The 12,518-nt window shown below is 55.8% G+C and overlaps 1 protein-coding gene across 1 annotated transcript in view; it reads right to left on the bottom strand.

Annotated features, from left to right (window-relative positions):
• F13A1 (coagulation factor XIII A chain) overlaps positions 1–12,518 on the bottom strand; it is a 178,110-nt gene that overhangs the window by 18,385 nt on the left and 147,207 nt on the right. Inside the window, exons 12-13 of the mRNA XM_051855142.3 lie at positions 11,747–12,034; positions 5,631–5,791 (exon numbers count right to left, since the gene is read on the bottom strand). Coding sequence (XP_051711102.1) covers positions 5,631–5,791; positions 11,747–12,034 — 449 coding nt within the window. The remainder of the gene's footprint in view (positions 1–5,630; positions 5,792–11,746; positions 12,035–12,518) is intronic.

Genomic DNA, 12,518 nt, shown 5'->3' with positions numbered 1-12,518 from the left:
AAGCATTCTCAGGGTTCCCAGGCACAGATGGGGCTGGGGAGGGAGACAGGGAGGGAAGGAACACCTGTCAACAGCTTCCAGGTCCTGACATGGCCACGCACTCCCTCAATCACTACCGCAGGTGCAAACCCCGGAATCCCGGAGTGCTGTACACGTGCCTATGGTTGATAGTAGGAGTAGCAGTGTAATTATTAGTGCTAATCGCTTTGCAAAAGGGGGTCATGAAGTTTAGAGACAGAGGTGGATGAGACAGGAGGGAGCAGGAGAAGAAGGAGGGGGAGATGGAGGGAGGGCGGGGGATGGAGGAGGAGCTGGTGGAGGAGGAACACACCACGTGAGACTAGGCAGGGTGGGGGAGCAGGAGTGGGACTTGGCTGTCACTGCATTTCACTGAGTCCTTGTTATCAGGGAACGGTGCTAAGTTCTTTCTGTAGATGACCTCAGCAGCCCGGTGAGGTCCGTAGGCCCATTTCACATGGTGTGGCTGGTTACATTGTTACCCCAGAGCAGCTCCGGTAGAATTAGGAGCCAGAAGGCCTGCCCCCGGCTGCCTCTCAGCCTCTGTGTGGTTCCGCTCCTCCAGCAAAGGAGCTGCTCCTGTCCCTCCAGGTGCCCCTGTGCTAGCTGATTTTCTTGAGGATGGGGCCGCCATGACACTGCCCCCTGAGGATGGGAGTGCCCCATCATAATGCCCTGCCCACGTCACGGGCTGTAGATTCCAGTCCGTAGCCTAGAGACCAGTTCCGGCTCCTCTGGTGCCCCCATTCTTTCCAAAAAACCAGCTGTTCTTTAAAAATTAAAATGCTGAAGAGCCTTTTGCTGACTTACAGCATCTTAACAACAATCAACACATGGGAAAGCAGAGAACGATTTTATGTCTGCTTTTAATAAAATATACTTTTCTCATCAAAATATTTTGATGGCACAGGGAAGAGTGTGCTCATTAAAGTTGAATGAATGTCTTCCTCTTCCATTCTCCATATGAGGATCACCCGCCATGACTCATGCATGGTGAGTGACGGGAACACCCAGCTGGCAGCCTCATCATGGTAGCTATGAGGGTAAGAGATGCATGGACACGCAGCCACTAGCCTGCCCGCCGTGGTTGAGGACTTGGGCCCAGATCGTGGGCCTGTTACTGGTCCAGGGGGGCCTGGATCTGCTCTGCAAAGGGAGTCAGATATAAACAGCTGGACACTGGATGCCAGGAAACCCCAGCCCCAAGGCTGAGCTTGGGATTCCCAGAGGGCGAAGGTGCTCTGGGTGAAGGCCCGGGGGAGGGCAGAGTAGACAACGGTCTGGAGACTTTGCTGGCTCCAGAAGTCTCCCTGACGACAGCGTGGATTACACAGCTCTCGTCCAAACAGTTGAAGCTCACTTCCAAACGGCCCCCGGCTGCCTTTCTCTAGTCATCTTCACTCACGCCCCGCTTGCAGCCTGGAGCCACTCCAGCCAAGGTGGGCCTCTCGCTGCCCTCCGCCTCTCCCTCGCCATTGCTAACATCGCTGTTCCTGGTGTCCAGACAGGTCTCCCCGCTGCTGGCTGCATGCTGTCCACTCATCGAGGATCAGCTGTCACTCCACAGCCTTCTCTATGCCTCACTCCCTTCAAGCTCCGGAGCAATCGCCAGTTGTGTACCTGTGAAAGTCCCAGGGTGGGGGCGACGTAGCCTCGTGGGAACTGCGCAGACTTCGGGTCAGGAAGTCCTGGGTTAGAAGAGGTTTGGCTCCTCCCTTGGCAGGTGTATGATCACGGACACGTGACTAAGAGCCGTAACCAGGCAAGAGGAACGCCAGCCAAGGCTTCTGGGTGCTCTCCGTGACTCAAGCAGGAGCCTTCCACGGACCCACCAAACACTCACAGGACCCCGGGAAGTGGGGGATGTCCTTGCCTTGATCTAACAGGTGAGAAAACAGAATCTGAGAGGGGTTTGGTAACTCGTCCCGGGTGACGGTCACTACATCGAGAGATTACGTGTTGAACTCATGTAGGCTGCTTACAGAATCCATGGTGTTTTTTTTTTTTTTTTTTGACAGGTAGAGTTATAGACAGTGAGAGAGAGAGAGACAGAGAGAAAGGTCTTCCCTCCGTTGGTTCACCCCCTCAAATGGCCGCTATGGCCGGCGCTGTGCCGATCCGAAGCCAGGAGCCAGGTGCTTCCTCCTGGCCTCCCATGCGGGTGCAGGGCTCAAGCACCTGGGCCATACTCCACTGCACTCCCGTGCCACAGCAGAGAGCTGGACTGGAAGAGGAGCAGTCGAGACTAGAACCCGGTGCTCATATGGGATGCCGGCGCGGCAGGTGGAGGATTAACCAAGTGAGCCATGGCGCCAGTCCCCAGAGTCCATGGTTTTGATCACTGTGCTACAAAGAACTGCTCTCTCTGGTTCTCTCAGTTTTTCCGTCTATTAAATGGGATTATGGTAATACCCACATCATAGGTACTAATGAGGATTAACTAAGGTAATACAAGACAAGTATTCAATTATGCTCATAGGCACGGATTTCACAATATTTTGTACCAAATAAACTTATCTTGCTGCCACTTTCCCATGACTGTTTGGGAGTGTCCTTATACAGTGTCCTTGTACAGTGTAACACAGCATGGCTGCTATCAAGGCTGTCCCTGCATGCTGGCCACTTCCTTCCTCTTGCCTGTGAGGGTCCTGGCCCCCCAACTTCTCTCCCATGTGGTTTCACCCTGTGCCTGGCCCCTTCCATTCAACCACAGCAACCGGAGAGTTTCAGCCAGCTGGGAGATCATCCCAGGATCAGAGATGGAAGAAAGAGTCTGAATTTTCCTAGATTTGGGGGATGCACCCTACGGTAACTGTGGGCCTCTCACCGAGGGTGGGGTTGACGTTTCGAGTGCCTTTCACTCCTTCTCCAATTCCTGCTTTAGCCGCGTACCTGACTCACCTCCCCCAGGTCTCCCATGCAACATTTCACCTGGAAATTTTCTTACTACGCTCACTTCTCCCACTGTCTTCCACCTCCTCTCTCCCTGGCCTCCTCTCGCCTCCCTATTCTGCTCTCGGGCAGTCACCTCCAGGGTGAGAAGTCCACGCCTCTGCGTGTCCAGGACCCCGGGGTACCGGCCATCAGAGCCCCTCGCAGCTCAGTGACCCCTGGTTGCTTTTCCCCAGGAACCCCTCATCTCCTGCTTGGCTTTGGTTTATCCCTGGAGTTAACAGTTCAGGGACAGCTTCTGTGATGATGTCTTGGCCCCTGGTCCATGAACAAACTCAGCACTGACTGAACAGAGCCCAGATTTCCACCACGGTCACAAGTGAGTCCCAAGCACATGGCCCGGACCCCTTTACTGCTGCTAAGTAAACAGACCGCACAAATAATCCTCCAGATTAATAAAGCCCTGAAGATCAAAGATCTCCGTTTCCTTCATACATCCAGTTTATTATCAGTGGTGCAATTAAGCTTCATTTTCGCTGTGGTCTGAGCACTTCACAGCCTGGAGAGGCTGTCTCCCGGGGCCCACGCAGGGACAAGCCTCGGCTTCGAAATGAGGTGAGAGTAGCCAGCTTTAGCCTCTGCCGCGAAGGGCTCAGGGCTGAGCCGTGAATGGGCCCTGCAACGGTGACACGGACGCCCCTCTCAGGCAGCTGAGAGAACGCTGCGGGGGCTGGCACCCGTCCCTGGGGAGAGGCGGCCCGAAGAGCAGCCACCTGCTGGGCGGGCCCATCCTGGCCACGGCACCCTGCACTCCGTGCGGCTGAATTCACACTCGCATGGCACAAGGGCACCGAAGGAGCACCCCCAACAGCCACATCCCCGCCCTGCATTTGTTTCTGATGCAGCCTGCAAGTCCTGGGCATCTGCATCTGGCCCCTGAGGCCTTTGGCGAGGCCAGTGCTGTGCGGAGCAGTGAGGGGCTAGGAGAAGCAAAGGCGGGTGAGGATGATGCCCTTTCTAGAGATGAAGGCCTGGTGATCTTATCCTCAAGGGCACCAATCTGTGAGAGGGGAGGAGCCGCGTCCTGGGGCAGCTCCCTGCGCCCCCCGCACAGGACCCGGTCATGTGGCAGACTGCCCTGGCTGTGTGGCCTTGGGTGAGTATGCAACCTCTCTGTTCTCCAGTTTTGCTCCTGTGCCTAAGAGGAGATGCGAGAGGTTACCGGGTGTGGAAAATGCAGCCACGCATGCCAAGTGCGTGGATGGCTGTCGGACGCAGGAAAGCTGCAGTGTGAATGCACGCAGTTATCCAAGCTCAGATGATTCACAGCCGATGATTCACAAGAACCAAGGCCCCTCCGGGCGGCATGAAACCGGCGGACTTTCTAACACCCGGATGCGTCCCACTTTGGAGGAACCGGGGAGGCTCTGTGCTCGTCACTCTTAGTCACTTTAAGGAGAACATTCTGCAGAGGCTGGGGCGGGCCTCGGGGCCCTGGATATGGGCTGGGGTGTGATGTCACCCCCTGAGGGCCCTGCCGGAGCCTGGGTTCCTGCTTCCAGGGCTGAGAAGTGTCCCAGGGATGTGGCTAAAGAGGCCACGAGGACCCACAGCTATGGCTCCCACAGTCGTCTTCCATCCGCACCTGCCCACAGCTCTGTCCTGCCAAGTGCCCTGAGCCACTCGGGCAGAGATTTCTGGTGGCACCCGGAGAGGCACTATGGCAACTGTTGGTCCGCAGGGAGCACAAACCTATGGTGACGGAGGGCTTCGTGGTGGGGGAGGGGGAGGTTGGCTGGAAAAGGCACGGCGGACCTTTCTGGGGTGCGGGAGTCCTGTGCTTCTCAGGACAGGTGTTTAGTGGGTAGGGCCCTGGTTCAGATGCCTACAGCTTGTGTCAGAGGGCTTGGGTTCCAGACCTGGCCCCGGCCCCTGGCTTCCGTTTCCTGCTAATCCACCTCCTGGAAGGCAGTGATGGTGGTCCCACCGCTCATCTGGGAGACCTGGATTGAGTTCCTCACTCCCAGCGGTGGCCTGGCCCACGCTGAGTTGTCGGAAGTATTTGGGCAATGACCCATCACCCGGGAGGTCTCTCTTTCTCCGTCTTCCTATCTCTCAGAATCTCTCCTCCTCAGATTAACAAAAAAGCAATACAACCCTCTATTTCTGCAACTGGTCAGTGCTTGCCAGGTGCCTAACTATGCGAAAGGTCAGCACCCTCAAGCCGCCGCTCCCTGTCCACACTCCACTGTCTGCAGGTGCACCACAACAAGGAAGGCTCCTGCCTCAAACGCAGGTGGAGCTGGAGATGCCGCAGGCGGCTTGCAGATCTCACGGCAGGCCTGACCTACTTTCCTCTGGAGCCACGGAAAGTTCTAAGTCTGTATCTATTACACATCTTTATCTTCCTCCACAAGTGTGTTTATACCCACAGGTTATATTTATATCTGCAGCCACATCTATATATTTAAATCTGGGAGAGAAGAGGAAAGTGTTATATGTGCACGTCTATATATAGGGCGGTTTGCTTCTTTCAAAGAACAAGAGGATCCTAGCTCTGTTATGTTTTTTTTTTTTTTTTTTTTTTTTTTTTTTTTTTTTTTTTTTTTTTTTTTTAAGAGCAGAACACACACACACACACACACACTCGCACCAAGTCTGGGTGCCTCATCAAGAACCTCCCACCTTGGCCCTGTTTGAGATGAGACGCTCAGACTGACCTTGATGACGACCTTGGGGACCGTGAGCACCACGGACTTCTGCTTGGCCAGCACATCCTTGGTCTCATTGACTCGGGCGGTGACGAAGAAGTGCAGCGACGCCTGCTCCAGCAGCTGGCCCATGTACTCGCCGGCTCTGATCCACACTTCCTCTTTCTTGTCTGGCGGGAGGGCCAACAAACAGGTCAGGCATCAAGACCCGGGAGAGAAGCTGCTGCCCCCCAGGCCCCTGCACCCTCCCAGCAGCCCCCCAGGAGCACAGCCAAGGGGAAGGACACGGTGAGAGTCACCCGGGGCCCAGCCCTCCTGCCTCTCCGGTGGAGAACAAGTGTGCCAGGAATTTAATCTGCGGTGACGCCTGGTAAGGGACAATGTTTTGCTGCTGAAATCTAGACCACCATGGCAAAGGTGTTCAAAACGGAGGCCCAAGGGCTTTTAACTGTGGCTTCTCGGAGTCAGGCAGTACAATCCCGGGAAGGCAGACGTGGGACAGTGAAGCCCAGGGTCACTCTCTCACACGCCCATCCCCTTGAGGAATAAAAGCTGTCTTATCCATGCCATGCTGGGTCACGGTTGGGCAAAACCAGCCCCACCGAGCCTTGTCTTCCTGGTGCTCCACATTCTCGCTTTAGCTTTTGCCGTGCCCACGTGATGTCACGCGTTTTCTATTTCAGAGAAAGAAGCCATTGACAGTTGCTTCCTTCAGAGCCATTCCACCGTCTCCAAGCCCTGCCCATCTGCAATTTATAAGACCCCTGTGTCAACCACCAACTTCCTCAAGTCCCTGACATTAGTTGCTAGGTGTGGGTGCCAGTCCATGAAGATGATGTTTGGGGAGCAGAGAGCGGCCTGCTCTCGTCCTATCAGCGTGTGGACTGGGGAACGTGAGTTCTGGCTCGTAGCACTGGTCTACCCTCCTCCCTCACTTCCACCTCTAGAGAGCAAAGGGTGGTTGTTCTGCAGGTTGAGACGGCCGTGGTGTGGCACCTGTTGCACCTGCCGGCTGGCAGACCCAGCAGGCCAATGGGCGACTCATACTCCATCCTCAACCACAGGGCACGGACTCCATCAACATTCGCAGAACTGGACATCTTCACTGCTTCCCTGAGCACGGTTTGCCAAGGGTCCCGCCTTTCTGCAGGAGGTACTGAAGGAAACCGTTCCCAGGGCTGACAGTTTGAGGGTGAGGGCCGTTTGTGACTGAGGAGGATGACATGCTACAGGGCATCAGGCCTCCCGGGGCTCCTGGGCTGTGGCTGCTGCACAGGTGAAGGTGCCTCCCGCCAAGCCCATTAGTAGAGGGGGACTCACACACCTGAGCTGGATGCACAATGACTTGCCCTTGACCCTGGAGACCAGGAGGCTGGGAAGACCTCTGCCTGGGCTAGCATCTTGCCTTGGAAGTGTCACTGCTGATGCGTGGGTGCAGTGACAGGCCTCCGACGGAAGGTCTTTGGCTCCCCATCGCCGTCCCCTAGGGGTGCTTAAACACCTGCCGCACTGCATGCAGCTCTGAGCAATCGGATGCGTCTCAGCGGTGGACTGTTGTGTGCAGCTGAGGGAGGAGCATCGCTCCCACCGTCAGGGGCGTCCCCGCACAATCACGCCTGCACAAAGCCGTGGTTCCTGGGCCAGTGCTGGTCCTCTCCACCTAGGCAGCTCCAGGCGTGGTCCGCAGGTGAGCAGCGGCGCCATCACCTGGGGCTTGTTAGAGAGGCAGGCACTCAGGCCCCACCCAGCTCCTGGAGTCAGAATCTGCATTTCATGGGACGCCTGACATCTATTCCAGAGAGACTGGAGGTTCCTACAGGAGAAGACCAGAAGCTGAGACAGGTGAAGCCGATGTGCAAGGGCCCGAGTCCTGAGAACTGCAGCAGTCCTTGGGAAACCGCAAAGCTCGATGGTGGCTGCCGGGCAGGCTTTGGGCTGTCACAACCAGGGTGCAGGGTGGGCTGCTATTGCCATCTGGTGGGTGGGAGAGACCTGGGAGACCGCAGGACAGTCCCCACAATGGAGCCAGAGCCAGGCGCACTTGTTGGCCGTGCTGAGGCCTGGAAACTCCGCCCAGATGATGCAGGTTTGGCTGATGGGATTCCTGGGGCAGGACTCTTCCTCTTAGAGCCGGCTTTGCTCAGCCTGTGACCTTGTTTGACCTCGGCCCCTCAAAATCCACCTCTTTGATGACACATTCATCTTTGCCTTCTTTACCCCTGAGCCGGGCCCCCTCCTTCCTCCTCGGCTCCTTCGGTCACTGCGGATCCAGATGAGAGGGGCTCTGGCCCAGCAATGGAGACGACGGCAGAGGAGCCCCTGCGGCCTGATTTCTGTGTCCCCAGAGCCGGACAGATGGTGTGGGCACGTGGCAGATCTTATTTTGCCTCGGGCCCCCAGGAAGAATAGCACTGAACCTGGGCTTCCTCTGGCTATTTCTGGAGGCCTGTGTGTGACCCCGAGGCCCCTCTAGGCCAGTGGGATGCACCTGCCTTCTTCCTACCCATCTCCCCATCTCGGCATCAGGACCCTCTTCCTTCCCAGAGGTAGAACATTCTCCAACTCGTAGCACTAAAGAAACCGGGCTGTGTTTCAGAGCCCAAGAGAACAGTGCTCCTAAAATAGGATGTTATGTAAGTGCTGTGTTTTGCCACTGCACAAGAAATTGTTCTAGATAAAGTTTATTAAACGTGGCATGAGAAGGAGGAATAGATTTTCACTCGAGGAGCGGTGGAGCTGGGATGCTGCCAGTATCATTTACGGTGTCTGGGGAAAGCCAAGGGAGACACAGACTGGAGCTGCCTCATCTCTTTTCCAAAAAGCAAAGAAAACTAAATATAGCCAAGTGGAAATGATAGCACCTTTGAAGGTACTGGGAGGTTTAAGTTATTCAACTCTCCCAAGCTGATTCGAGCCCACACGTTCCCTTTAATCATCATTCTGGAAAGTATGCCTCCCATTCTACTTGCAAAACTTTCTTCCCCATGGAAGTACCTTAGAAGGCTTGATCAAGGTCTAGGCTGACGTGACATTTTGCAATATCCTGCAATTTACTGTAGATTTCAATAAGTAACTTATTGCACGCAATTAGTGCCACTCACCTGCAGGGCAAAGAGAGGAAGAACCTCCAGTTCCTCCCCAGGTTATTCGGGACAAGCCCAGGTGGGCGGCACCTGTGCCAGAGCTAACTCGCGCTGAGGCTTGGTCATGGCTGTGCAGATCAATGACCGGGAAGGATAATAGAAGACATTTCTCCCGCGTTTACTTATATAAGCTCGTCGGTTAATTGGATTAGGGAGAAAAAGAGGAAGGCGATGGAGAGACAGGTCTCTTGGGAGACAGGAAAGGGGCTGGCATTAGCTTCCCAGCCAGGGACCTGTGCGGGACCCCAGGTTAAGGGGGGCATAAGTAGGGAACTCGGGGCCAAGTTTACACCTAACTGGCTCGCTCCGTCATTGCCTGGATAGGATCTGAGTTCTGTCACCTGCTTTGTCTCTGACCGCTGCGTGTGACTTTGAACGCGTCAACTTATCTTTGCAGCCTCAGTTTCCCAAGCCGCAGGAAGCTGACATCTACTGAGAGCCCGTCACGTGTGCAGCATGTTAGCCACGTGACAGCGTTTGTATCCCTCCATCTCCTCCACCCCGCAGCCACACGGGTGGGCTGACTTCAGACTGTGCTGGGGCTCACTAGTCCACCCCACGTCCCCCGCGGCCACCCCACCCCCAGATGAACACTGGCACTGTCACCCTGACTGCTGTCTGCGCTCAGCCTCCCACGCCCTGTCATCTCCTCTCCACACAGTGGCCCTGGGTCACGCAGCATGTCTGCCTGACACCCTCCCATGGCTTCATAGCTCCCTGGAAAGAACAGCAGAGGTCCTTCCTTTATAGGGTCCACACACACCACCTTCCCACTTGCTGCCTCTGCTCCCAGTTCGGAGCCCTTGCTGCTCATTGAGGGCATCAGACAGGTTGTGACCCCATGGCCTTTGCACGTTCCATGTCTCCTGGCTGGAATGCTCCTCTTGCCCTTCTGTGCAGTCTCGGTTAAATTCGCTCTATTAGAGAGATTTGCCCCAGGCTCGCTGGTCTCCTTGACTGTTCTCAACCGGCTTTCGTTTTCTCTGGGACACACACGGCGCTACGATATATGCACTTGCTTGAGTGTTTATTGTCTGATTCTCCCTGTGAGACGAGAAATTTCATAGGGGTAGACATGGTTCTGTCGCCAGCACATAGCAGGGCCCAGACTTGCAAGCACAAAACACCGGTGTGAGGAGGGAACCGCAACCCAGGTGTAGGCAGCCGTGCGATGATTTACAGAGGAGGGGGCACACTCTGGTTGCTCAGTAAGTCCTCGAGGGTGCACAGCATGGAGGTGACATCGTCACACCGTATTTCCAGATGTGTCTGATTCCAAGAACCAGGCTCTGTAAAGCCCAGTGTGTCTGCCTGTTCTGAACAATTTCAGTGGAGGTCTCCTTTTGGAGCAGATGGGAAAAGCTTGCAATCTCCGCCTTCCTGTTGTAGCTGTCTCCTCTGGTGCCTTCCTCTTGGGTCAGATGCTTCTGCTGGGGGCGGGGGGGGGCCCTGCAGACGTGTCAGCCCCCAGGGCTGGTGATAAGGAGGTGCACACAGCGGTAATGGTTGCTTTGTTAGAGACTGGCAGGAGCAGACGGAGCAGATCCCGTCTCCAAAGTCAGCTAGCCACGGACGAAGTCTCCCTGCCCTGTTTGGGTCCCTGTTGGCACCCAGGTGTCTACAGAGACCCACCACCTCTTTCCTGCCACTTGTTCTGAAAAACGCCCTGTTACAAGGCATGGTGGTGGTGGTGGTGGTGGTGGTGGTGGTTGGGAACCTTCTCGGCTTACCAGTCCCCTGAACAATCTCACTCTCTCTGCTTCACACCTGCCCCCTACGTTACTGCCTCTCACGGGGCAGGCAGAGCAGCTCCGGCTCAGACACACTGTCCAGGCCCTTCCCGCTGACGACTGACTCTTCCAGGAGAGCTGCCTTTCCCACTCCGTGGGATTAAAGAGAGCGTGCAGGCTTCCAGCTCCCAGCGAAAGTACCGGCGCGACCTCTTGATTTCGGACTACGTTCCTGAAGCTAGGGATATTTGAACACTTCAAATTGGGGTAGGTTTCTTGGAATTAGGATTTTTAGGAATAATTTTTGTTTCTGGGAATGTCTTTGGAAGGGCATGTGGGCTGGGAGAGACTCAGGGCCCAGAAAGGTTGAGAATAATTGAGACCTGTGATTTGGCCATCCCAGGGGGGCCCCATTAGTTCTTCCTCCAGGTTGTAAAAATTAACATTGGCATACCTCCTGCCCCCACCCCAGCCATTTTCCTTTCTATTCAGTGCCAAATGTCAGGTCAATGGAAATCCAGTGCCCTGAAGTATCTGGGTCCCTTCCAAGGGGCTCCGTGTAACTCAGCACACTCTGCCCAGAGACCGGTTTCTTCTGGTTCACTTATTTCACCTGTGGTGTGGCCAACTGTTATGCCAACCAAATACTAGCACCCCAGGAAGTGAGCCCAGGTGACGGTTCCGTGCCCAGTGCAAGCTGCAGCGTGCCAATCCCAACCTGCGGCTTTTATAAGAGTGGCAAAAACGCTCGGATGCACACCTGCGTGCAGGAGACGGGAAGGGCCAGAGCACGGGAAAGTGCCCCCCCCCCCCGGGGAGAAGCCGCAGGGTAGCAAGGCCACTCCTGGATCCTGGTGGGCTCTCTCCCTAGCCTTCAGACGGATGAGTTTAAACAAACAGCCTGCGTGTAGTGTGTAGAGCTCCCTGCTTCTAATGTGAAGTAAAATGTGCCATTCTTGCAGGGCAGCCACAACGTCTCTCCTAACAAGGGAGAAAGGAATGCAGAGGCCTAGCGAACCTTCTCCTATGTCCCAGTGCCCACGGGAATCGTGTCAGGATGCAGGTTCCCAGCCAGGAGGGCTGGGCCAGGCCTGAGACTGCTGCCGCTGGATCCACCTGTCTGCCTGAGAAGAGGAATGCCACGCCTCCCCTAAGAAGAGCGGGGTTCTCCCTGAGTGGCTCATACCCAGGACTTGAACTTGACCAGAAAGCTATTAGTGAGTACCAGCACCCAGCAAGAAAGCAGGCTTACAGGACAGGGGCTCCAGCACCACTCTGAACGACTCGTTCTTGAACTCGACTTTGGAGACCCCGGTGTAGAAAGTGACGTTGCCCGAGAGATAGGCTGAGACGGTGTAGCGGTTGGGGCTGCTGTTCTGGAAGGTGACGGTGAGCTTGAGGTCTTTCCCCAGCACGGCATTTTCCACTTCGAAGTTCATGTCCACGTCAGACCTCGACTTGATGACGCCTTCTGTGCTGAGGGCTTTCTTAGCGCCGTACATCAGGGCGGTTTCTAAGGCCAGCCTCTCTTCTTCTTGACCTAGGGAAGATGCAGAGGTCAGGATGGAGAACAGGAGGGGTGGGGGCAGGGCTGTGGGGGCGTTGAGTGACTTGACAGCATGGGGAAGCGCCAGGCTCTGTGGACAGCCCTCTGCCCGGTAGAGACGAGCTGGGGCCGTTACCATCAGCGCTTGCCCAGGCAGGAGGACAGAACTGGGCGTTCCCCGAGCCGGGCAGGGTAAATCCTGTGTCTGCATTTGTGCCCTGTGCTCTGGCGTCTCGTGTAATGCAGGAACACGGGCAACGTCTCAGGCCCACGAGAGCTGACACAGAGCCGGCTTGGATTTCCTGAGCTTCCTCTGGACCCTCCCAGGGTCAAGGTCAAAACCACATCCCATCGAGGGGATGTGGTGCAGCAGCCCTTTCAGGCTGTAGGGAGCCTCTGCTCGTCGTCCTGGTCTTCTCTCCAACGTCACCCCTGGTCTCCAAACCCTCATCTCTCAGGAGCACCCTGCCTGGCTCTC

This window comes from Oryctolagus cuniculus, chromosome 5 (genome assembly GCF_051225735.1).
Source record: "Oryctolagus cuniculus isolate XC-2025 breed Fujian yellow rabbit chromosome 5, ASM5122573v1, whole genome shotgun sequence".
NCBI classification, from domain to species: Eukaryota; Metazoa; Chordata; class Mammalia; order Lagomorpha; family Leporidae; genus Oryctolagus; species Oryctolagus cuniculus.
The sequence above is the reverse complement of the archived record's forward strand: the minus strand, read 5'-3'. Positions and strand labels throughout refer to the sequence as shown.